Here is a 27,500-nt window from a genome sequence, read left to right on the forward strand (position 1 = left end):
AAAGCTGTTAAAGAAAGAGTGAGATCAGAAGCATTTTAGAAATGACTAATACAGCTATTTTATTTCGTCTGCTACATCGTATCATTGGAGGCTGTTGTAGGGTAATGGTTCCTGCATATCAAATCCTTATATGTCAGTAGCAACGTGTGTACAAAGAAAGGCAACTTTGGCAATTCTGGGGGTCGGGGCGGGGGAGAGGCCCACCTATAGCTTTCCTCCTCGTGTTTGAAAGGTCAGGGAAAACAAATAATACTTCATCTTTTTGTCAATAAGAGAATTGAGGTCACCATTGCCTCGACAGTAACAAGTTACCAGGACCATAAATTAGATGGCCCATAGTGTCTCTTTAAAAATCCTGTGGACACTGATAGCAATGGACTAGTGCCAACAACTGTGAAGGGGTGAAGGGGTCCTTGTAGCACAGTGCCTGCCAGGATTGTCTGCACACTTCATCCATTCCCACCGAGGTCCAGTTAGTGCCCCCTGCAATCTGCCATCATCAATCTAATTCAATAGAGTGACAGGGACCAGGCAGTGTGAAATGCTGAACTCTGCCACTAAGCCGACATCTACACTGCACTGGGTCTCATTACAACTGATGGACCTTACTTTTCTATCAGTCACACAAAGGGGGGGGGAGGAACTCATAATTGGTCACCCTGCAAGCAGAAACTCTGTTCGGCCTTTCGCATTACAGAGGAACCTTTATAAATGGTAAACAGCTGCTTAAGAAACCTTTCAACATGCTTCAGAAAACTTATCAGAGTTATTTACACCCACACCCTTTTTTTGTTTTGTTACAATCAATTCTCAATTGATTTTTTACAGCACTCAAGAGAAGAATCTTTATAGTTTTGGGTTCAAAGAGCACCCAGTTACTTAAAACACAGAAATAAATAATCATGCAAGTTTTTAAAAACTTCCCAAAACTATCACCACCCCACCACCATCAATTTACTTTTTAAAAATCCCTGCCCTTTATCTGAAGATCACATGGCGGTTTACAATATAAAAACACAAAAACACATACCATAATAACAAACAAAGACAAAAAAAGTATCATGCACAAAGATAAAGATGTTAAGAGCAGTATTCTAGAAAGGTTTATTTGAATACACTAAAAACAATTAATATGCCTCTGAGAGTCAAATCTCAAAGCTTAATCTTTAAAACTTGTTCTTCAGCCAAATTCATAAAGATGAAGGCTTACATTTTCTGTTAGACCCAGAAAAAAGTACAAAAGAGAAACGTATGTAGTAATTTGAAATGTCTCTGTGTGCATATGTATATGTATATGTATATCTATATGTATACACATGGGCGTAGGCAGAGGGGGCAATTGCCCCCCCTAGAAGCAAAGCCTGGGGGGCGCAGTGTGGCAGCCCCGGGCTCCCGCTCCCGGCGCGAAGCTCCAGTCGCGCAGGGAACGCGAGCCTGTGGCTGCCTCCTCCGCGCCTCCCAGGTCTTCGGAGGAGGCGGCCCCAGGCTCCCGCTCCCGGCGCGAAGCTCCAGAGTCGCGCAGGGAAAGCGAGCCTGGGGCCACCTCCTCCGAAAACCTGGGAGGCGCAGAGGAAGCAGCCACAGGCTCACGTTCCCTGCACGACTCTGGAGCTTCGCGCCGGGAGCGGGAGCCTGGGGCCGCCTCCTCCGAAGACCTGGGAGGCCCAGGCCACGTGGCCCCGCCCACATTTCCACTGTGGCCCCTCCCCTCCTGCCCCTTGCCCCCGCCCCTTGCCCCCCCCTAGTTTTGATCCTGGCTACGCACCTGTGTATACAGAGAGAGAGAGCGCTCTCCAATTTCCAAAGGTTTGGGATAGGTAACTAAAAAGCAAGCTCCCCACCAGTAAAATATTCAATTTCCCACTTGGCTGTGAACTTAAAGGCGAGTCCAAGTAGACAGGCATTATAATGCTTCTGGCTTAGAGTTCAGCGAGCCTCGTGTTAAGAGGAAGTCACTGAGGGCAGCCCTTGCCCTTGCTATCTGAATGTGCCATACAGAAAGCCTCATTAAGAGGATATTTTTGGTGGACCTTAGAAGTTGTATTGGAACAAATGGGAGGAGGTAAACTTACAAATTAAATTAGACGAATTACATTTAAATGTACCACTATTTTTTGGCCTGTGCCACAGAGATGAAAAGGGATGTGTGTGCCACGGTGGTCTAAACCACAGAGCCTAGGGGCTTGCCAATCAGAAGGTCGGCAGTTCGAACCCCCGCAACGGGGTGAGCTCCCGCAACGGGGTGAGCTCCTGTTGTTTTGTCCCAGCTCCTGCCCACCTAGCAGTTCAAAAGCACGTCAAAAGTGCAAGTAGGTAAATAGGTACCACTCTGGCGGGAAGGTAAATGGCGTTTCCGTGCACTGCTCTGGTTCACCAGAAGTGGCTTTGTCATGCTTGCCACATGACCTGGAAGCTGTCTGCGGACAAACGGCGGCTCCCTCGGCCAGTAAAGTGGGATGAGTGCCGCAACCCCATAATCGTCCGCGACTGGACCTAATGGTCAGGGCTACCTTTACCTATTACACAGATGAAATTATTAAACCTAATTTTGCCAGACAACCTTAAACATATATAAGGCAGGAAATTGCAGACACCTGAAATTTGTCTGAAGTTTTGTCTGACGTTCCTGAAATTTGGGCCATCTAACTTCTCCCCCAAAGTCATCCAAATTCTTCCTAAGTTTAGGGTACTGACTGGTCTACTGTCCAGTCCACTCAGCTCTCACTTGCCCCAAATCTTTCCTGGTTGCACTTAAAGTCAGCAACCTTTACAGAATATATACTTTGGATAACCTCTGAGAGAGTTTGTGCCGTTTGCGCTGTGGATAGCTACTGCTCACAGTTGACAAAAAAAGCACCATCGGGAGAGCCACCATGTGACATAAGTGATAATGTGAAAAGGGATATGCTCCCAAACACTAACAGTCTGTGTAGGGTTGTCATAATTTATAAAATAAATCTATAAAACAGTAAGTCAGAACTTTTAAGTAATAGTAAATTATGAATTCTAATTAATTGGCTCCCAGTACGTTTCCGAGCACAATTCAAAGTGTTGGTGTTGACCTTTAAAGCCCTAAAGGACCTGAAGGAGCGTCTCCACCCCCATCGTTCTGCCCGGACACTGAGGTCCAGCTCCGAGGGCCTTCTGGCGGTTCCCTCACTACGAGAAGCCAAGTTACCAGGCAGAGGGCCTTCTCGGTAGTGGCACCCACCCTGTGGAATGCCCTCCCACTAGAGGTCAAAGAGAACAACAATTACCAGACCTTTAGAAGGCATCTCAAGGCAGCCCTGTTTAGGGAAGCTTTTAATGTGTGATGGATTTCTGTATTTTAATGTTTGATGGATTTCTGTATTTTAGAATTTCTGTTTTGTTGGAAGCCGCCCAGAGTGGCTGGGGGAACCCGGCCAAATGGGCGGGGTATAAATAATAAATTATTATTATTATTATTATTAATAATCAATTCAGAACAAATCATATTTCTTCAAGGAAGTCAAAGATTTCTAGAAGATTTTCCCAAACCTGTATTTCTAATTGCTGGACCACCTGCATTTGCACCCGACACTGAGCAGTGCTTCTGTCATCCAATGCATGTTCATTATTAAGGTGCCTAGTAAAAGAAGACAGAATAAAAACAACACAACATTAGGAAGCTGCTATAAATCTCCTAAACCTTACTTTTTGCCCCCAGCTCGGCCTAGTTATTAATAGAGAAAGGGAGTTTTCATTTACCAGAGAGGTAGTCATAGACAGGCTAATTCAAGCAACTCAACCTAAGAAGCAACAGACACAACAGGACTGCTCTCTCATCCAATGGTCCAAAACTGCAATGGTAACAGGGAATGACAGAAGCTGTTTCTTCTACCAAACTGCCACAGAACACCACTGGGTGGACATTAATGGAGTTTTGAGTGGTTGAAGTGTCACTAATGGCTGTGTACAAAGGCCCTAGTTTGAATTAGGCAAATGGACATTCTGAGTTGTATCCAATGCTAGTTCTACACATTGGATTCCCATTGAAATTCATGGCCATGACTAATTTAAGTCCATTAATTTCAGTGTGTCTACACTGAGTAGAACAGAACTTAAGTTAGATACAAACCTCTGTATCATCACTGGGCTCTGTGACACAGATAGGAGGTGTTATGAAAATGTGCATGTGTCAAGAAAGATCTCACATTTATATACCGTATCATTCCTCTCATGTCTCACCTGTGAGAACTGTAGTGCTACAACATGCCTAAATAGGAATTCTACATTGTTTCAACATAATCCCTCATTGGCTTCTCACACCATTATCTTCAAGCTGGCCTAAAATCATGAGTTCAATTGCCGCTCTTTCCACCGCCACCATTACGGAGTAGAGTTGTGCCAACTGCTAAATGATTAGGTAACTATGCCAGGAACTATTCAATGTCGCAAAGACATCTCTAAATGACAAAAATGATCATATCTACTTCATAGTGGGGATGGAAAACATGTGGCCCTCTAGACATTGTTGGACTCCAATGTCTGTCATCACTGACTGTTGGCTATGCTGGCCAGGATTGATGGCAGTGATGTCCAACAAAATCAGGAGGGCTACAGGTTCTCTACAACTGCCTTAATCCTCCTGAATTTGTCAAAAATGCCTATTTAAATGAGTGGTGGAAAGCAATGAAAACTGAACTGTATGATGAGGCTTGGGTTGCTTTAGAGAAAAGGGAATAAAGGAAGAACACAGACCAATGGAGGTTTTTTTTTAAATAGCAATGGAGATTGTTTTGATCTGAAATGATGGAAGAGGTCAGGTATTATACGGCAGTATATTTAGTAATTTATATTTGGCTTTCTAGGAGAAAATGTTAAGCCAATAATAGTCTTGCACAGTGGCAACCGCTGTAACATTACTCACCTGACTTCCCAATAGCAAGCATTGCTGCTGGTTACTGAGAGGAAGAAAGGCAATATGGTAACACACTGTAATGGTACTGGATTCGCTGCACCACTATGCCTGCATCACCCACCCTCAATCCCTTGCCTCTCCATCACTCAGTAAACAGCAGTAACACTCAGTACAGTCAAAGCTCGGGTTGCGATCGCTGCAGGTTGTGCGTTTTCGAGTTATGGATGTGCTGAACCCAGAAGTACAGGAACGGGTTGCTTCTGGGTTTCGGCACTTGCACATGCGCAGAAGCACTAAATCGCACTTTGCGCAAGAAGTGCCAAATTGTGTCACGCGCGTGCAAAGACGCGGCGCTGTGTGTTGCAAACGTGCCTCTTGCACGGATCAGGCTCACAACCCAAGGTGCCACTGTATTGGGAGGTCTGGTGAGCAATTCAGCCTCCCTGAAAGAAATTAGAGAGGTAAACGTTTAATATTTACTGTTATTATTATTATTAACTAATAGAAAGGAAGGGGCTAAGAGAAGAGTGGTGTTATAAGCAGACGATGTGCATGCAAAAGGACCAGAGAGATGGATTAAAGAAATTTACAGCTGGGGGTAGGGTAGAGGTGAAGTACAAGTTGCGTATGGAAGGATAGTGTGAGAAGAAATTAACTGGGGTTGAGTAAAAATACTTTCAGAGGCAGATGTGGGTAGGCAGGGCTTTTATTCAGCCGGAACTAGCTGGAACTCAGTTCCAGCACCTCTCAGGTGGGTGCCATTGCCATTCTAAGAGAACAAGGGAGGCATTCAGGGTGAGTTACAGAACCTATTTTCCTAGAAAAATAGCACTGGGTATAGGAAGCTAAAACAATAAAAGAAGAAGCCTTTTCCACTTAGAGCCTCTGGATCACCAAATTCTGCCTAAAATGGGGAGGGCGAGTCACAATACTTACAGAACAAATATCTGCTTGAGGAAAGCTGAGCTGTGGAATGCCTTGCCACAATGAAAACACTGTGGCAAAGAATTAGCAGTTTCCACAGCTGAATTAGATATCTGTAGAAAGTGCTGCAGTGATCACCAGCAGATAATGCTAAACTCTGCCTCCATCTGCCACCAATTTAAGCACTGGCTCTGTCCCCACACCACCATTTTGTGACTGGTGGGTCTCGGTAATTTTCAGTCAACCCAGGTGGGCCCTGGAGGTAGAAAGTTTGAGAATCTCTGATGTGGGCAATAGAGCTAGATGGGCCATTGGTCTGGCTCAACTTCTTAAAGTAACAAAACAACTGTGCTATATTGTGTTCATCCCTGACTTCATAATCCATTCCTGGGACAGGCATCAGAGTCCAAAACTCTTACCATATTGATATTTCTCCCTGGAAAGTTGGTATTTAAAAAAATGACAAGTGGCCTTGTCTACAAATGAAAACAGACAATTTCACTTACTTGCTTTCTCAAGCTTCTGAGTAAAATCATAATTTCCTTCTAGAAGCAGGTGTAATGCTTCAAGAACAACCAGCTGTGTAAAACAGTTTATTTTTTATTTTATTTTTGGTTAATCATGGTCTAATGACTGATCTCGAAATTACAGTAAACAGATAGAAAGTTAATTGATGTATTAATTTGCTGTGTGACACATCACTGAAGTCTGGCCTGCACTTTACAGATATTTTTAAACTATGCCTATGATTTATTATTGCAATTAAGATCTTAGCAGTTGGAGGGTTAATGTGATACAAATCTAAATTATTCACAGATTCCAAATAAATATGGCAGGGTGATTTTGAATCTAATAAACATGGGCATCGGTTTTTAAGTAAAAATGACTAAAATATACAGATGAAACATAGGTATGGATGAGAAACTATTGCCCCCAGTATGCAATACTTTGTATACTCGTGTAAGTGTGATGCATGTTGGAGTCATAAATCTCTACTGACAAGAAATTTGACAGCTGCACTACATCCCTTAAATGGCAGTGTTAGCAAAGCAAGTGACAATAGAGGTAAACACAGCCACAGAAGACTTACAGTATCAAAGCTAAACTTAATATATGTACAATGTTGTATAATGCTGAAATGCAATGTAATGCAAAGAAACTAAATGTGCCAGTACAATTATGCTCAAACAACAAACTTTTGTAGCTTCTCTCCAGCAAGCCAATGCCCAGAAGCCTCTTAATAGAGCCACACTGATCTACTTGTAGCTTTGCTTGCAGTGGTCTCCAGAGAAAGCTGACTTTAAGAAGCGTAATAGGCTGAAATGGCCTTTTTATCCTGTCATCTATTTAACAATTTGATTGAGGGACAATATAGTCCAGTGGCTAGTGGATACAGTGCTAAGCTTGGAAAGGGCAGACCTGGCTTCAAGTTCCCTCTCAAGCATGAAGCTCAGTGGGTGAATATGGACTTAGGCCTTGCCTAAGCTATTGCGCTGGGTTCTTTGTGATGATAAGTGGAGTGGGTTGTATTCTGCCTATGTTTTTGTCAGGGAACCACCAGGGGTCAGCGGAGAGTCCGGTAGATCGGAACAGGGGCTCTCGGAGGATGCCAGAGCCCCAGAGCCCAGCAGCTTCCTCCGGAAGGTGGGACTGGGGCTTAGGAGGAGGTGCAGACCCTTAGGGATGTTGAGGAGACGAAGTTTCCAGAGAGAGGGCTGCAGAGGGTGGACCAAAGCATTCAGGAGGGGCAGGCTCCAGGAACTACAGTGCTGGTCCTGCAACTGAGCAGTTCTAGAGGAGAAGGCGCTCCACCAGCACCCTCACCCCAACAGAGAAGGGGGGGAGAGAAGAGGGACCAACGGAGGAGGTTCAGGGTGCCCAGGGGGCTATGTTGGCGGAAGTAACGAAGGGAGGTGCTTCCGGATTCTGAATCGGAATAGTACAGTCATGCTTTTTGATGCTCTGTCTTGTACATATGTGAATAATAAAACCCTGTAAAAAACCAAGCACGGGGTTTGGAGCTGCTTACTCGTGAGGAAGCAACCAACACATTTATAGCTTTGGATTTATAATGAAATATAAAGTTGGCTTCTTATATCTAACAATCTCAACTCAGCTCTGCTGTTTTCAATGTCACATAATATGTGGGACCGCTTTTTCAAAAGCCCACCCTTTCATTATTTGTGGGTGTCTGTGTGACAAGACCAGAAGTGATAAGACTGATAAGGCTGTCAAGTCCTGAAGAAAGACTGGCTCTTGAGAAAAGGCCATCTCAGACCCACATATAGCAACATACCAATGGAATCTGAGAAGAATGAAGTGGGGGTAGTGGGGGTCAAGAGAAAAGCAGTAGCTTTATTGGAATAGCTCTAAAGCAGCCTTTACCACTGAACTCAATGGGACCTATTTCTGAGCTGACTTTCACCTAAGACTCAGCACATTCCACTGCCTCCTCTTCCTTGCTCACATCACAAATATCTATATGCCTGGATATACCTGATATTCAGGTGCTATGAAGGAAAATGGGGAGAAGAAGAAAGAACAGAAACAAAGTAGGGGCAGGGGTAAGAAGATGGAAGGAAGCCCAACAAGAACAAGCAACAGAAAGAAAATACATAGGAAAATAGATAGAAAGTAATGAAGAAAGACCCAGCCCCCCCCAAAAGGAAGGCAGACTAAACAAAGACTTTCTTGTCTATAGCCATACTACCCCGAACACATCTGATCCTAGAAGCTAAGCAGGGTCAGGCCTGGTTAGTACTTGGATGGGAGACTGCCTGGGAATACCGGGTGCTGTAGGCTTCTCCTTCCTTGGAGGTCTTTAAGCAGAGGTTGGATGGCCATCTATCATTGATGCTTTAGTTGAGATTCCTGCATTTCAGGTGGTTGGACGAGATGACCCTTGAGATCTCTTCCAACTCTACAGTTCTATGATTCATTCTATTGGATCAGCCAGCAGTATGTGTAGCAGCTTTTAAATGGCACGTGGTTTTTAAACACTCTCGTTGTTGTGTTTAGTATTTTGTGTTATTATGCTGTAAAGTGCCCTGTGAAGGGCAGTATTGCAAACAAACAAACAAACATTCTGTTTCATCTGAGTGGGGCTTAAATTTCTTATGGGTGCTTTTTTAGGGAACTGGACTGGGGAAGAGAGGCTCTTGTACAAGCACAAAAAACTGTCCCACATCTTTCTTTGTATGCAGATGTGTGCAGAAAGCAGCAACCCCTCCTCCACCTCAGCAGATGGATCACCTCTCCCATCTATTGTTTTTGCTGCTGTTGTTACTATTATTAGCTAGTGGAACAGAAACAGAAACATTTCTTTCCCATGATCATCTGGTTGCACTTCCCTCACTCTTTGGCTCTGGAGGTAGATGCATTCAGAGGACATCCTCCGCTTCAATAGTGCTGCCACTGCAATCAAATTACAGTCCTGAGCCATCAGCCAGTAAGTGAATACAAGAACTGAGGCTCCATCCCAATAGAAAGTCAATGGGGGGGGCAAGGGTGGGAATTATAAGCTCAAAGAAAGAGCCGCAGCAGGCTCCTAGGTGAAGGCCAAGGACAGTGCCAGATTACAAAGTAGGCAGAGCAGGCACCGATCTATGGGTCTTTTAGGGGCCCTGCAACAACAGATCAAAATAATATTGACCTGATCTTGAAATAAAATTACAATCAGGTTTTCTTAGTTCAATGTTATCCCAATAGAGCACATGCACAAGAAACTCCCAGATATGAAGCTTTCTGTGAGTTAGTGTGCTCAAAAACTTAATAGGTGATAATTTGCAAGGGACCCCGAGATTTTGACTGCCCAACAAGCTGAGGATTCGAACCTTATTCATTTAATGTTATTTTGCTAGATGTCAATGTTACTGAAAACCCAATGAGTCTTGCTATATGTTTTCATGAGGGAGAATGTTGGCATGAGGAGGCTGAAGTTGTGCTATTGCAAAAACAAGGTCATAAACTTGTAAAATGTTTATATAAATAACATCTGATAAGCACATTGCCAGATTTGAGCCACCCTCCAGAATCTGGAATCACTGGAACATCCAGAATCTGTTTGGGAATGTCAAAGGCAACTGAAGTCACAAATGAAAGAGTGCCTCTGAGAATGTGAAGTAATAATAGCCAGCTTGCTCATGTGTTGGAATTAGGAAAAAGGTGTTTAGGTGTCTTCAGAACAGGCTAGTTCCTGCCACCCTTTTAAAATAAACCAAGCACTAGCTAAAAAGATATCCACACACAGATCAAATTATATTTGCAGAAATATCAATTGTAAGAAGATTCACATTTGTAAGATATAGGTAAGTAACATTGTCAAGGCAAGGTAGAGAGCACAGAAGATCAGTTGTGAGGATGTACTGGAGAGTAAGCAGGATGCTAGTCTTTAGTGGAGAGAATCTATATTGGCATGAAACAAAAGGAACTTGCATCAATGGAAGTTAGAGCGGATTTACTTTCAGTTAAGTTTCCAGTGGACACCTAGCCATTTTAATTAACCCCTGTGTAACTTGGTACTCTTGTCAGTCTCTCCTTAGAAGAATCCCAGGACTAAAATAGCAGAATGGCAGAGGTCAGGGCAGAGGTACCCTGGCAGTGGTCTGTGGGGGAATTGAAACAGAACCTGTCTGAACTAAGTTCAACTCCAGGCAGTACTATTCTGAGCCTCACTTTAATGAGCACTAAAAAAAAGAATCACCTAAACATATTCTAACCAGAGAGGATCACAAACTATAGTTACTTCTCTTACAAGTAACCAAAGTTTGCTGGAAATCCTTTTATAGTGATTTTTCTAACAAACGTTTATAGCTTGAAACTAACTTCCCCCTTGCTTAAAATCAGCATAAATAAAATTTAAAAGACTTGACTCCTCACTTTTTGAAAGAACAGTTAGAACTGTATAAAACATACTGAAATTAAAGATGGTACTTAGCTGTATTCTATATTATCATTTGTTTTTAACTAGGGATCAATCAACCTAATTCTGGTCAGTGTTAATTTTACATGTGTTCATCTTCAAGTCTTTTCTGTTCTGTTTCTGCAATAAGCTCCATTTTTAACATCAGCATGAAAATCTGTATTTAGATACATAATTAATATATCCAATAATATATATTTAAATATGCATTTGACCTCTATGTGTGCATTTCCTAATATGTTTCTACCCTAAGACACACATTTTAATGCATTTTGGTGCAGTATTTGAGCTGAGAAGAATTTAGGGAAGTGCAAAAGCCAAAGGATTTTATGGGCCAAACCATGCATTAGTCTGGGAGATGCAAATTCGGGCACTCCACACAGAAATTTACAGAAATTAAATTCCTCAAGCATCTCAGCTATGGGTAATATTTGTTATTACAACAGACCTTTCTTTATTCATTCTTTTGGATTAAAAGTACCCTGTCTTGCATAGATACTGCATGTAGCATGCAATACTCAGAAAACGCACATGAGTCCTGAATCCTTAAAACTGTTTGAAAGATATTTGTACACACAGAGGACAGAGAAGATTAGTTGAGAGGAGACGCTGGAACCTGCAGGCTAGAGTTGTGTAGTGACATGGAGATTTGATATACTGAGATACTTTGAATACTAACAAAGCAGTTCCATTAGTGTACATACTTCTGACTATGCAACAGCGCTGCCCCCCCACCTCTCCCCACATGCCCCCTAAGTGTGTTCTGGGGGTCTTTCAACACTCCAGAGCAGATTTGAAAAGTATCCATATGGGGTATGAATTTTCAGGGAGGTGATGGCTGGGGCGGGGGTGAGACCTTTTGCCCTTGGCAAATATGGATTCAGGCTGTACAGTAACAGATAAAAGAAACACGTGTCACAATATTGCCCTTCCATTAAATTTAAGTTTCAATTGAAAGTGGCTACAATTACATCCCTTGCCATCTTTCTTACAAGATGCATGTTTCTGTTAATGAACTCCTCAGATGCAATGTGTTAATTTTTCAGTTGCTTCTTGTGTGTCTGGTAGCTCTGATACCTCTGTCAGCATACTTATTGGTTTATTCACATAAAGAAGTAGTCACATTATATTTAGTAATGAGAAAGAACACTGAACTGCTGTTGTGTTTGGAAGTAGCCCGATATTAATTTCTATCTTGTTTATCGCAGACAACACAGCATCTGGTCAGAATCAAACTTTTCCATTCTAAAAATGACAATATCACATTTGACAGTCCCACTTTGGGGAATGGGAAAGTTCCAGGGGTCAGCAAACTTTTTCAGCAGGGGGCCGGTCCACTGTCCCTCACACCTTGTGCGGGGCCGGACTACGGATTCCTATGCCCCACAAATAACCCAGAGATGCATTTTAATTAAAAGCACACATTCTACTCATGTAAAAACATCAGGCAGGCCCCACAAATAACCCAGAGATGCATCTATATATAAAAATGTAAACCGGGCATGTGGGTTATTATCCACTTTTCTCCGAAACCGCTTCACCGATTGCGTTCAAATTTTGACACAACGTCCCAAGTGAATGTCTGAAGGTTCTTATAAAGTTTGCTAAAACAGATGCCACACCTGTGCAACATAAAAACCCCAAAACCCTGTGTTTCAGAACACACCAAACAGATAAAAGTGCATGCTGGGAGATAGAACAGAGAAACAGCGTCTCCATTGGCTGCAGACAATCGGTGACATCACAACATTCCACAGCAACCAGCTGAAAACAGGCCTTTACAGACTAGGCCTTTACAGACTAGGCCGAATGGAGGTACTGACTCGCCTGGTTGGGGGTTGGGGGGGAAGAGGGAGTTGGGGGATTCACAGGGAGGGATGAGCTGGGGGGGGACAGAATAGGTCATGGATCAGGACAGTGTGGGGGCAGTCACAAGGATTAGCCACTGCAATGCGTGGCAGGGCCAGCTAGTTTTAAATAAAAGGACACATTCTATTCATGTAAAAACACGCTGATTCCCGGACCATCAGCAGGCCAGATTTAGAAGGCGATTGGGCTCGACCCAGCCCCTGGGCCTTAGTTTGCCTACCCATGGTTCAGAGTATTCTAAATTTGTGTACAATCCTGCTAGTGGGGTGTAGGGTGGATATATTTTGCAACTGGCATTGTACTTGCAGCATATATGCTTTGGCTTTCCGTCCTGCAAGGTCCCTGGTCAAACTGATTCTTCCAAGTTTCCGTAGTGTTTCAAGCAGCGATTTGGAAATACTGAAACTAGTAGCCAACAGATCAACAAGCTCCGCTACTGTCAACGTGAATAAGTGTTGGTGCACTTGTCATGGACTCCTATTGGACAGTGCCCATTTTGAGGAATACTCTCTCCCCTCCCATGTTTGGAGCAGTTTTGTTTTAGAGAGGGTTGGTTTTTTACCTTGGATTTACGAACATGAAAGGATGGGTCTTTATCCACATATTCACACAGGTAGTCCTTTAAAAAGAAAAAAGAGCAGTATGCTACCTCTCCCTCTCAGAAATACCTCACCATTCAAGAACATTTCTCTTTCTCTTTCTTAGAACCCCTTAGGAGTGAATGTGAGTAGCCCAGAATATGCTTGCAATCATTCTCACTAGTCTGTTTCATTGCATGGAACATGGAGAAGAAGCTGAAATCAGGAATTAAGAAATAAACAAGCATCCCCCCATACCTCCCTGGAGTGAGGCTCCCACATTTCTAATATGACCACACTATTTCTGGGGGAAGAAGGCACTCCCACTGTTATTGTGAAAAGATTGTCCTGTACACAGCCCAGGAGTGACAACTAGAAATAGCATAACAATACCTGATGAATGCAATTCTGCTTCAGACATTACCGGAAAAGCGTGCTCTAAGACTCTATTCCAATGATTAAGTGGGTTTTGGGATATAAAAGGGGTAGTGAAACTGCCTTGGTTGGTGTAACATTGACTACACGGACAGGCAGCAGCTCTCTAGATTTCCGGACAGGGTGGGGCTTTCCCACCCCTACCTGGAGATTCCAAAGAATGAATTTGGGGCCCCCTGTATACAAAGCATATGAGAAGGGGGACTCAACTAAGCACCACCACCTTCGCCTCTTTAATCCCAGGGATCTTGGCTTTTAAATAAGGGTTCCATATGCAGAGTACCAGCTTGTGGATTAGAGATGGAAAGTGCATGTGAAGCTTCCAATCCAGTGATATGATTCACACATAAAGAAACTGACATCTGCATACATTCTAGCTGGATCGGGGCAAAAAATGTGTTTAGATTTTTCGTTCCAATTCATCTCTGTATATTTAAAGAACTAAAAACCAGCAAAATGTTTGCATTTATGTGCTCAAGTCTCAGAGACCTATTCAATTTATCTGTACTGCTTTTATTAGGCTAGCGACTGTAGACTACAATAATAGTCAATGAGGTTTCGTCTTGATTGAATTTTTCAGCAGAGCACAAAAGAACCTTGCCATTAAAATAGTCCTTTATTCTCCTGTATGAAGGCGAAAGGTTTTTAAAGTGTTGTGATGTTCAGTAATGAGCTTCTATCTAAATTATCATTGGTGACAAACTCACAAAGCACTTTGAGGACACATAGTTATGAAATGCCAGAGCTGCCACTTTCTTTCCTGTAATTATAGGCTAGCTTGCAGCCCTTCAATGATCATTTATAGAACAGCCTCCAGTGGATTACTGAGAACTTGAAAAACACATACATACCTCTGCCACATCTCTCTTCTCCTTTCCTTGCTATTGTTTACCAGTGATATGTAAAATAATGGGGCCTATTCATTTCCCCGTCTTAATTATGCCAATCAAAGTACAGAAATAGTGCTGGATATAAACACAATGCAAGGGGACTAAATAAATAGGCTAGAAATTAACATTAAATTATGAATTCATGTATTTATTACTATTTTACACTCAAATTATTCTCTTTTATGCTTTTTACAACCATCTCAGGTACATATTGCTGTTCAAAAATTCTCTATGATTTATAAATCAAGAATGAGATAATACTGAAAAATGAGAGGATTGGTGGATTTTCTCAGTCAGTGCCTAATTGCTGTTTCAAAATGCATATGCAAAGGGACATTTCATTAATCATTTAATCATGTCCCTTGCAGGAAGTTGGAACTAATGTTGCAAATACCCTTTTCATATGAATGCTCCATAATACTATCTTATGCATTTGATATATTGCATATGTCATAAATTATAGCTGCTTCAAAAAGAACCAAGTGGGTTGTTATCCCTGAAGATGCTTGTTACAAAACCTTTATTAAGTTTTTTCCCCCACTCTGACTTATTGCTGGTTCTTTTTCACAGCTTCATTCTAGCCCCCAATAATGCTCTTTCTGATGGCAAAGGTCTGTAAATTACCCATGCAATCACCAACACCATTTCACAGACCTGTTCTACTTCTACTGGTCTGCTAACAAGGCGATTACACACAAATTACTGAATGCCTATGAAATATTTAAATGCATTCTACTCTACTATGCATTAATAAGAGCAAAGCAAGCGCTGGAATTCTGGTGAGCCTCAGTCCCTAATGTCCCCTAATGAGCCTCTTACTGTGACTGCAGTTCAAACAGAGAGGTGAGGAAAAAATGCAAAGGGTGCCTTCAGAAAGGCAGCACTGAACAAACATTGTGTGAGCCAGTTCTAATTTATGGGTCACTTTATAGGTATATTGATTTTTGTTTTCAAAATGGAATAAATGATGTGGTCGACTGATGTTCTTTCAAAACTGCATGAATCTGTGTGCAGGCTTGCCAGACTTGCATGTGGAAAAATATAAATATGCAGTCAAATTTCTAAGGAAACAATTAGGAAAATGTTTTTTTTGATGGAGCCTGACCAAAAACAAAAAAGTATAAAAATGACCTGCTTCCATTTGTATACTGATCTCCCACAGGTTTTAGGGACTAAAACGGTATGTGTCAGCTTACCCTGAAATAGTACAAAGTATTAAATGAATTTTGACATAAGAATCTCGAATTCATTGCAAATCATCTGATTTCTGAAGAGAAAAACTGGGCTAGACCTTTAAATCCTGAAGCGTCAGAGAAGGTTTTAGCAACGTGTTCCACTTGCCCATCAGTAGTGTATGATTTATTTTGCACCAAGCTTTAATGTTTAAACACTGACAGGAGTTTAAATACAAAATGTATTTGTGTGTGTGCCACTATTCAATGCATGTCACTATTCATTTAGCAGATTGTGTCAGATGTCTTCGTTCTGAAGGATGATGGCACTGTCACCCAAAGAAACAACATCCTGACAAGTTCAAATAATGCCTTTTTGAGGTCATAATTTTGGAACCAGGCAGCCTAGTCAAAGCCAAAGCTAATCTACACAAGATGTGAGTAAGGGTATAGCAACAATCTATTTCAAACTTTCTCTCTCTCTGGACTAAAAGAAAAGCACATATGAAGTTTGATACCTAATTAAATTATATTAGTCTTTCTGTTGCATTGAGCTGCCCCCTTTAAGGGTCCTGTTGGTAAACTGCCCTGTCTTCTTCTGTAGCATTCTTTCCACCCTTCCCTTTCCTCAAAACTAACAATTCTGTCTCTTTAGAGGAAAACATTGCCTGTCTTTGTACGGTAGATCATGTTTTGTTTCTCTGGCGTCTGCTGCATGCAGGTTAAAGTACGCTTGTCTGCTGGCTGGAATGCTATAGTGTAAACCTTTTGATTTAAAGCTCTAAAAGTCAAATCCATCTACACTCAAACTGACTTAGGACCAATGGAATGATAATTAGTTTTGCAGACAAAATACACCAAAGTTTTGTCATATGTTATTACGCTCTGACATTTATAAGACAGTAATGAAGAACTACTATTAAATGCTTTTAGTGATCTTTGGGGCTCCTTGCTTGGCAACCGGCAAAATGGTTAGCTTCTGTCAACACCTGTTTTATAGTAAAATTCCAAACAAATTCTTAAACATTTTTGGCAGTCTTTTAATCACTTTTCTTCATTGCTCAGTATTCTGCTCAATAATTGTTCTCTCTGCAGTTGGGCAATAATATTTTCTGACCTGACTTTAAAATTTGATGCTTTTCTCTGCCAGAAAGAATTAATTTTACAGAATTGCTTTTGTTCAGTGGATCAGATGCACATGAGTAACTGTAATTTTACACGACTTCATCAAGGCTGAAAATCACCCCAAAACTTCTCATGCTGGGAATATCCATCCAAGCTTCATGGTATCAAAAGTATAGAACAGTATGGCAGTGTGTCTGTCTGATATGACATTATGTGGAAAGCCAGCTATGCTTGTTTGAAAATAACAGGCGAGTAATATTAATCTCATTAATCTCTTCCATCGTGTGCAAGGTGGCATTTTCAAAATTCTAAACACCTCAGAGCAGAGAAGTATAATTTATATTTATCATCAACATACTGACTTCTGGAAAGACAAAAATGAAGGTACAAAAAAATCTTTCATGACTATAAGTCATATTCTGTAAATTATTCTTCACTTCACTCCAAATCCTTTCTATTATTAAAAAAATGAAGCAAAGCCACTGTGTTTTCTGTCTTAATCCTCCTCCTCAAATGCCTCAGCACAGCTTATTATTATTATTATTGTAAAAGAAAAGAAAAAAAGATGAAGCACGAAGGCATCAACTTAAACTGGTTTCTGAACACAAGAAGTTAGAGTTCACTTTATATATCAGAGACCACTTCAAATTTATCACAAGAATACTGCAGAAATAGACACACAACTAGATTTGGGTAGCATTCCTTATGAATATTTTATTTCAGTACAGTATACTTGCATTAGCTCTATTAACAAGTACCACACTGTTCCAAGTCAGAACCTACAACATTCTTACACAGATTAGACTAAGAGCAAGGTCTCGAAAACTACTGCCATTAGTTCTGTCATCCCCTATAAAGTTAATGGATTGGAAAAAAAATAGTCATTCTTTGGGTCTAAAAGTTGAAGTTGAATTGAAATAAAAGGTTTTTAATTGAAATGGGGTTTTGCAGTGTGAGCACAGAAGAATACTAAGGGGGCTAAAGGCAAGAGGATTCAGACTTTAAGACTACTGCAACACAGTATTTCAAATGAAAGAAGCTCAAGTTTATATCTCTGTGACTTTGTATTTATGTCTAAAAGAGGTGTACAACAATGGTCTCAAATGACATTTTTGTTGGGAGTAGAGCAAATGCCATGGCTTCTGGGTGGTATATAGTGCATGAGGTGTGGGTAATTGCCCCCCTGGCTTTGCAGCCCAATGCAGCTCCCAGTAGCGCTGGGTGATATATCAATGTATCATCCAAAACCAGTTTTTTTAAAGTCCATCTCGTGATATCCGTTTCATAATTTTTGACCTGGCAATATAACACAAATCATGTTGTTCGTTTGTGTGTGTTATGCAAAAATCACAATGTGGAAAAACCCATGAAGCCAGCCAGTGCCTCTACATCGTTCCATCCTTTATTTCAGACATTGTGATATATAGTGATGTTTAGCTTGTGATATATTCCAATGTTGAAAACCAGGTATCGCCCTAGCTCCCAGTTACAGGGGGATTATCAACCAGGTGGTATGGAAGGGTGCATATGGGAAAGGGAAGCACATTTGATAGGCTTCGGCTACAGGACAGAATCTGGAACCTCTTGGCCTGACCCAAGAACATTCAGGATGTTCTCTTGAATGGGTTACACAGTTTAGCAAAATGGGAACGATGACAAGTAAAGAAGAACTACATTACTGTTAATCAAAGTGTTTCCAGGGACTGTGCATTATAAAACCAGGAACCTACAAAACAACTGTGAAAGCAGTGGGAGAAACATTAACATCAATAGACTCTGGAAGGATGGAAGTATTTATAAAAATTAGTTTTGCTTGGAGAGCTAAAGGCTGGAGCTAAATTGGCTAGAACTCTTGGTATCAATTATGCCTAGAACAATATATGCAGTATGTAGGTTATTTTCGCATGGAATAATTTCTAGCAGCTTATATAAATCCCACACGCAAACAGTAACCTCTTTAATCTACAAACAGAAATAGTACAGATCAAGTGTATTCTTATAAAATTGGGCAAAAATATGTAAAAGTACTCTTTAAAGTACACCTAAAACCTATTCTCCACAAAAAATGTAAAATGAAGTAGGAAAGCAAACATAATCTACTCTGAAATAGATGAGTACATATATTCAATGTAAGCATTCAGATACAAAAAATATATAGTTTTCTTATAATGACATGTGGTGCATCTTTGCCTTGTTGTGAAGCTGCTGTTTCTACACAGTCTGGTTCTATACCATTTGTAAACAGGCCTTTCTGATGTTTCTACCAACATCCTGGCAACAAAGCAGCACAATTTCAAATGAGCTAATTAACTTAATTGTTGATGAAGCATGAAGCAGTTCATTCACCCTGTTAGCTGCACCATGACAACATAAGAGCCTCAGCTTGTGAAGTTACTCATCTATATAAACCTATCTATAACGTTCCATTAGGACTCTTTGTACACTAAAGCCCTGTGCACCTCTTCTACGAGAGATCACGCCGTTTGAGCTCAGCCCCACTCAGTCCTCACAGAATGAAAATGCTACAAAATTGCCAGAAACTTGGTTTGTGATACTCACTGTAATAACTGGATATTTTTTAATTTTAAGGTGCACACCCCGCTTTTTCAGATTTCATTTTGCACAGATATTGGCTGCATTCTGAATTAAACATGCCAGAGGATGGAGAGGATTTTTCACCTTTCTAAGTAGGGGCAAGCCTTCATACTTTGTCACATGGTAAGGCACTCATTTAAACTTAGGAGAGATATAAAAACACGACTTCAGTGTGGCATGGGGAAGCTGTGTAATGTGGATTTTTTATACAAACAGCCAACAAACCATTGTAACCTCTCACACATATGTGGGGAGGGGGAGGGTTGCTGCAGTGAAGGTCACAGGCTCTTAGAGATCTGCTTATACAGTTCTATGCCTGTTCCAGGGACTCTTCTTGCTGTGACCCTTTTGTAAGTCAGATTGAAATTGATAAGCTTGATCATCTGTTGTTTTTACTGCTGGGTTGTTTTGTGTACTGAAATCCACCTTGAGTGTAATTTCCTTGTGGAAAAGCAGCATATAAATTGAAATCTAACCTTATCCCAGTCTCCTCACTCCCACTCCTGTGTAAATGGAGGTTATTCCATGGGCTTAGCGTTCGGAAAGATTTGCATGTGAGCCTTCGCGGGAAGCCTGCTCCTTCTGGAGCTCCATGAGTGCACTGGAACCTCCAAAGAACTTTGGCTCGGAGCCCATGAATCGGTACTTGAGATGTGACCCTATTGTAAGCTATACTGAAATCACTAGGTTCACTCAGGAATAAGTGCTCTCATGACTGCGAATTATTGCTACAAAAGGACAGCCAAAAGAGGCACATTTCTTTCTACAGATTACATGCCAATACACACAGTTGCATGTATTTCCCCCCCTATTCATTATTTTATCAAAAGGCACTTTACAGATGCTCTGAGGTTACATTTTGGCAAAGGGGTCAGGTAAGCATCATGCCACTAAAAAGCCCAAATAAATGATTTAATGTGAAAGGAAGCTACTGGTAATAATTCTATCCTCTCCAGTCGGCTTGATCTGGTGTTTTGGTACATAAGCCATAAACATCCGATAACTTTACAGCTGAGTTTTACTGGATTATCTACATACCTACTCAATTCTGTTTACTGCATAATAAAAAAAAACCAACTTACTTTAAAAATTGTCCAAAATCTTCACAAATACTTTCACATCCAGGCCACTTGCAAACTCCATGGCCATAGAGAGTATGAGAGGCTCCAGTCTCCTCGTGTGATGAGCTGTGGCAAAAGAACACAGCATCAAATTAATCTCAAAAGCCATAATAGTAGGAGGCTTCTAGTGCCTGTCAGGTTATGATCAGTGACAAACAGGTCAAAACAGGTCAATTCAGCTCAGAGCAGTCAGAAAAAATCTAATCGTTCTGCTGAATAGTTCAACTGCCAAGGATAGATGATGTTCTAATTAGAGAAGGAATAGAGCCAAAGATGACTGTTAATAAAAGATGAAAAAAATGACTGTATGTTACAGTATGCTAATTTTGCCATATGACCTCAACTTAACATTCCTCCCCCCCCTCTAAATACATAAATAAATAAATAATCAATCAATTCAAAACAGATCAGTTCTTCCTGAGAAGTATGTAAGCTGGCCAAAAGAGACTTACAAATGTTTCTGCATGTTTTTTTATACTTTTTATTCATGAAATCAATAAACTGGGGTCTGCAGTCTTAACTAATGTTTTTATCCCAGGGCAGTGTTTTCACAAGTTGCTTGATGTTGTTTATCCAAACAACTATATGCTGAATTCAGTTTTTTTGGAGGGAGAAAGTCAGTTGCTTGGGTAATTATCAGTGACAATTTCTTTTTTCCCTCCACAATGCTGCAGTTTGGCTCTCTGTTCCAGAAAAATCAACCACTGCCTTTGATGTATCATCAACTAGCAACCTTAATTGAAATGCCAAAATGAAAATTACCCCTGGATGTTATCATTTTAAAATAATGAAAGGTAATATTATGGAAGCTTAAAGAGAATGATAGATGCAACACACAAATTCTAATTACACTCTCTGCAAAAAAGTGTACGGGGGAAAGCTATAGCTCAGTGTAGAACATTTGCTTTGCATGTAGAAGGTCCCAGTTTCAATCTCTAGCATCCCCTGGTAGGGCAGGCTATGTCCTTTGTCTGGCATGTCACTGCCACTCACTGTAGACCAGTGTTTCTGAAACTTGGATCTCCAGCATTTTTTAACTACAATTCTCATCATCCATGACTACTGGTCCTGCTAACTAGGAGTGATGGGAGTTGTAGTCCAAAAACAGCTGGAGACCCACGTTTGGGAAACACTGACAATACTGAGCTAGTAGTTGGGCCAATGGTCTGTTCAAGGCAGCTCCCTTAGTTCCTAAACCATCTAAAAAAAACTCCTTTGATTGCTTATGGAATACAGTGGTACCTCTTGTTACGGACGTAATTCGTTCTGGAGGTCTGTTCCTAAGCTGAAACCGTTCCTATCCCGAAGCGCGCTTTTGCTAATGGCGCTCCAGCACCTGACTTCCGCTCGCATCCTGGGGCAAAGTTCACAACCAGGAACAACTACTTCTGGGTTAGCGGAGCTCGTAACCCGAAGTGCGCGTAACCAGAAGTGTTCGTAACCAGAGGTACCACTGTATAGTCAAACCTCGGTTTGTGACTGCCTCTGTTTGCGACCGCTTCAGTTTCCGACCGCCGCAGACCCGGATGTGTTTACATCTGGGTTCTGCGATGTTGGATGCGAAGACGCAATCTGCGCAGCTCGCGCATGCGCAGAAGCAATCTCTGTCGGCGCTTTGTTCACGCACAGAAGCGTGCCTTCGGGGAGCGACCGCTTCGGGGAGCGACCGCCTCCGTGGAACGGTTTGCGGTCGCAAACCAAGGTACCACTGTAGTTCTCATCTTCAACAATCTCTCAGTGTAACCACTTTTGCTCTGATGGGTTGGCTCACAAGTAAGATGGCCTCTGGTAAACTTCTTTATGACTGACAATGCAATCCTCAGCAAGGTTAATCAGAAGAAAGTCCCACTGTGTTCAGTGGGACTCCCTAGCAAGTGTGCTTAGGATTGTAACTTGAATTTCACAGAAATGAATGAGACGTTTTGGTTAATTAAGTTCAATGGATTGGAGAAATGGATTGGATTCAGAGGAGCATCCCCCCCATTAGAAGATGCTTCCTCAGGCAGAGTAGGTGCCTCTGAATATAACCCGATGTCCACAAACTATTTATAGTCTGGAAATGAACAATGGCTGGCCATTTACCACCAAAAGCACACCATTCTGTATTGGCACCAATCCATCAAATGCTAGGATTCCCATTACTTTTAGCATGGCTTGTACATACCTCTTAGACAAGCCTTGCCTACATGAAAAAAGAGCCAGTGTGGTATAGCGATTGGAGGGTTCAGGGAGACCAAGTTTCAATTCCATGTGCCATGAAGCTTATTGGGTGAGCTTGGCCCACTCACTTGTCCTCAGCCTAAGTTACCCCACAGAGTTGCTGTGAGGATAAAATGGGGTATATGTGTGCTGGAAACCAGGGATGCAGCCCTGAACTCCAGGGAGGAAAGGAGATACAGAAATGCTGTAATAAAATATATAAGATTGCTTTATTCTAGTTAGTGAAATCTATCTTCCATGTTCACCACTTAATACCTGCGATCCTAATATGCACTTACCTCAGAGTAAGCTCCACTTAACTCAGTGGGACTTACTTCAGAGTAGAAATGTATGAGATTGCATAAGACAGTGTGCTACCTGGAAAATATTGTAGTCAATGTTCAGTAACAAATCTCCTAACTTTGGGACTGGGAAGTTTATGGCTATTCTCTTCGTGGTTAATCAACAATTTTCCCGAATCATACTCAAAGCAACTCATCATGCTCAATGTTGAAATTATTGTGTGAAGCATAACTATGAAGAAAGCACTTTCATGACAGATGAAAAAGCAAATCTCATTACCTGTCTCGTCTTGCATTTAGAACTGATGACTGTCCATTCACTATGGAATGATGAGTTATTGGTGGCGATGCTTTGGAAGTGGTAGAGGAGGTAGTAGAAGAGGAATTGTTAGTAGTGAGGTCTAGCCCTCCATGCTTAATGCCATTGTCTTCCATACTGTGAACTCCAGTAACTTCTTTCCATAACTGCTGAATCTCAGCAGGACTTAAGCCAGCTATAAAATGAAAGAGAGCTCCAGTAATATAGCAAAGCAAGAGGTTCATATAATGAGCTCAGTGTTATTAATGGATTAATGCCAACAATGAAGGTGATGCAGTTTTTTCCAGCACAATCAACATATAGTAAAACACAATTTAATTTTACCTCTTATTGGCACACAGTAAATTTGGCTGCTTTTCCTTTTGGGGTTACCAACAGTCAATTAAGGGTCACCAGCTTACGTAATATGCCTTCTCTCAAAACATTTGTTCAAGGATCAAAGGGAACAAGGTAAAACCTACAACTGGTAACTACTGTTTGAAAAAACAGCTATTCGGGTGGATGAGATGTTCATTGCCTGCAGAATCAATTTCTTGATTCCAAAACATGGCTAAATACACCCAAAGTTCACAAAGTTATTTAAAAGCACTGCTTTACCAAAAACATAAGGGGAAGCAGACAAATATGTATCAGGTTACAACAAAAATGGAAGTATTAATCAGCTCTTTACAGAAAAAAATGAAACTCGGGGGAATAAACTCAAGCCATGTTAGATATGCATGGGATCCAAATCCAGGAGGGAATCTCAACTAACATCCTGCAAATAGCTCATGCAAATACGTAGTCATATATTAGCTGCCCCTACTTAATTTCCAAATTTAAATAAGCAAATAATTTATGGAAGATAAACATTTGGAAAAGGACAACGGTTCAAGAGCCCCAGCTCCAAATGCTCCATACCAATTCTTTTCAGACACTTGCATTGGAACAATTTAAAAGCACTTTGCCACATTCCTTTATAACCCTTACAAGGAGGTGGGAGGTATGGAGTTAACAGAAGGTCACAGGAACAGGATCTTAAGTTGGTATAGCAGAATACGCAGCATCCCTCTGATCAAAGTAGATGCCACTATGAATGAAAGAGATCTGATCAACTTTAAAAAAAAAAAAATCTGGCCCTCTCCAAAAAAAGGCTTGATGAAAAATTAAAATGCTGTGGTTCCTTGCAGCTTGGGCTAGATTACCAAGGGCAAAATATTTCATATCCATTATTAAGGTAGAAATTATTATTTTAATTGCTTTGGGAGGAAGAATTTTTTACTTATAGTTAATTTCATGTCAATAGTGCTAAGTAAGGTCAAAGAATGTAAAAGTGATTTATTTTCATCATTTCAGTAGATGTCATTAATCATGACTTTCCAACCAAAAATATTGTCGAATTTTATTACTGTTCCCTCATATATAGCTTGGAAAGATTAGTTGCATCAGAAAGACACAAACTTTTATTTTTGCACACCACTGCAAACTAATTGCTACATTTTTTCCACAGGAATCTTAGGCCAAGTACAGAACATAAATTTAAAGCACACATCCCCCAAACAATTCTGAGAACTGTCCTTTAATCCCCACAGAGCCACATTTCCCAGCACCCTTAACAAACGATAGTTCCCAAGATTATATGGGGGAAGACATGTGTTTTAAATTTATGGTGTGTAATGTAGCCTACATACTAAGATGCAGATAGATATGAAATAAATATATAAATATGTTCAGTGGGGTTATAAACTTTGATTTTAATTCTATAAACATAAAATCCTCTATGAACCATGGAATGGGTTTCTTCCCCCAAAACAGATATACCTGGTGTCTCATTTACACATTTGTCATGGCTCCTATATTCACTAGGGCTTGGCAGTACACTCATCTGTTGTAGACCTTGCTTCCATCCATCCTCTAAGAACTACTTATCTAAGAACTGATGCCTGAGTTTACTTTATTCTTCTTCCCTCCTTGTTCCTTTTCCTTGTGTGATATACAAGGAATGGTGTGGTATATCACACAAGAGTGCCGGTGCCCTGCACCTGAACCAGACAAGACAACCCCTGCCCATTGTGGGCAGGGGTTGTCTTGTCTGGTTCAGGTGCAGGGCACCGGCACTCTAAATAAATAAATAATTACACATATGAATTTGGCGCTCCAATGCCCAACTGTGCAGAAGTATACTTAGTTGTGTGTTGAAGCATGGTTCATGTCACTGAAGGTGCTTGAGGATTGAAGGGTCAAGGTGCTTCCTTGGAAAGCATAAACAGATACATTGGTCATGGTAGCTTGTTCTCTCTCTCTCCCAGCAATCAACCTGCCAATGGGTTTAAGAAGCATGTGAGCCACGGCAGAAGAGGATTTTTTCCTCCTCTTTCTTTGCTGCACTTGGAAAAGCTCAAATAATTTTTCTTTACTTGGGAGGATCACCTCGAGAAGCTGGGAATTTAATGCAGAACAGGGTGCTCAACTTATAATAATGGTAGGTTAAATTGTTCAATACCTGTGGAAGCTGTTCGTTTAAAACATCAGAATCACACTAAACTCCAATTATAAAACACTGTATGATAAAATAATATTTAAGTAAGGATCTTCATGTGGAATTTAAACATCTGAACTATAAGGGGGGAAATTAACACTGAAAATATAGTGTTCCTTCCCACTGGATTCTTGTTTGCGGGAAGTTTCAGACTATGAGTCAACCCAAATAGTGTGTTCATTTAATCCAGGCATCCCCAAACTGCGGCCCTCCAGATGTTTTGGCCTACAACTCCCATGATCCCTAGCTAACAGGACCAGTGGTCGGGGAAGATGGAAATTGTAGTCCAAAACATCTGGAGGGCCGAAGTTTGGGGATGCCTGATTTAATCCTTCATCCTGGAATTGCTGAGGTGCAGAGGAATACTCAGAAAAATAATACTAGAATAAAATGATTGAATCTGCATATAAAGCTAAACCATGGTTTAGTGCTATGTGGAGACACCTCCATCAGTCTAAGCGAAGTGCTGGGATTGCACCCTCGGTCACCAGAAGGATGACCTCTTGGCTTAGCATTATGCACAAACAAGGGAACAAAGAATGGCTAGTTGCTGAACAAACCAATTTCAGGCCACGGGTTATGAAGCTGACTTGCTCAACTAGATTTGACTCTGCTGCTGCACCTCCACTGCACACAGCTCCTGCTGCCTTGATGCTCTCCCTTTAGGTAAGTGGCAGTGATGCACAGCGCCGGGAAGGCAGGAGGTCTGCGTGCGAGTGTGTGCACATGCGCTTGCACACCACCTCCACCTGAGAAATGCACTCATGAAGGAGAGACACCACATTAGCTAGGTCTTTTTTTAGTGCAGGCTGAGTTAAATGGGCACATGTTACTACAAACAGATGTGGAACTTTCCCTTTACCAGTGTGCTTACCCCGTAACAGAACATGATTAAAGAAGAGTAAACACAAACTAAAAATCAGTGGCATCCTAATAGGGTTGCCAGCTGTCCTCGGTTTCCAGGACACGTCCCCTTTTTCAGGGGTAAAATTTGAGACAGATTGCATTGACTTGCTTTGAATGGATGTCATAGTGTCCTCTTTTTTCCCCTTCAAAATATAGCAACCCTAAATTATCATGTTAATATTTTAGTATAAAGCTGTCTTGGCAGTGTAACCTCCATTTTTAAGCTTGCCCACTTTCCTTAATTAAATTGTGTAGGGCAGGGGTTGCCAATGTGGTGTCCTCCAGATGCTGGTGGACACTAGCTGGGACAAATGACAGTTGTAGTCCAACACCTGGAGGATACCACTTGGGCTTCCCCTTCCTACAGGGGCTATGAGAAGTTTCAGAGTTAGGTATGGAGAGCCTGCTGGATCAGACCAAAGGCCCATCAAGTCCAGCACTCTTGTCTCACAGTGGTCAATCAAGTGCCCATGGGGAAGCCTATCAGCAGAACCTGGGTGCAACAGCACTCTCTCCATCTGTGATTCCCAGCAAGCCATCTTACTTCCAATAGTGAAAGAACACAGACAATGTACCCAGTAGCCACAGATCACCGTATCCTCCATGAATTTGTATAATCCTTTTTCAAAGCCACTCCAAGTTGGCGACCGCCACTCGTCATCTTGTGGAAGCAAATTGCACAGTTTAACTTTGCAATGTGTAAGGAAGTAATTTCTTCCTGAATCATCCAACATTCAGCTTCAC

The 27,500-nt window shown here is 41.3% G+C and overlaps 1 protein-coding gene and 1 pseudogene across 9 annotated transcripts in view; one reads left to right on the top strand and one right to left on the bottom strand.

Moving 5' to 3' along the window:
* Nucleotides 1-27,500, bottom strand: part of FOXP2 (forkhead box P2) — a 356,609-nt gene that overhangs the window by 35,674 nt on the left and 293,435 nt on the right. For 7 of the 9 annotated variants that reach the window (XM_035128710.2, XM_060279589.1, XM_060279588.1 and 4 more), the window contains 5 exons: nt 23,294-23,507; nt 20,474-20,578; nt 13,159-13,215; nt 3,520-3,607; nt 1-4 (listed from right to left, as the gene is read on the bottom strand). The exon at nt 1-4 is cut by the window's left edge and continues 80 nt beyond it. In XM_035128710.2, the coding sequence (XP_034984601.1) occupies nt 1-4; nt 3,520-3,607; nt 13,159-13,215; nt 20,474-20,578; nt 23,294-23,507 (468 nt within the window). The remainder of the gene's footprint in view (nt 5-3,519; nt 3,608-13,158; nt 13,216-20,473; nt 20,579-23,293; nt 23,508-27,500) is intronic. The other 2 variants (XM_060279591.1, XM_060279590.1) reach the window with 1 other exon arrangement.
* On the top strand, nt 8,500-8,608 carry LOC118091599 (5S ribosomal RNA; annotated as a pseudogene).

The sequence above is a fragment of the Zootoca vivipara genome, chromosome 10 (assembly GCF_963506605.1).
Source record: "Zootoca vivipara chromosome 10, rZooViv1.1, whole genome shotgun sequence".
Lineage (NCBI taxonomy): Eukaryota > Metazoa > Chordata > Lepidosauria > Squamata > Lacertidae > Zootoca > Zootoca vivipara.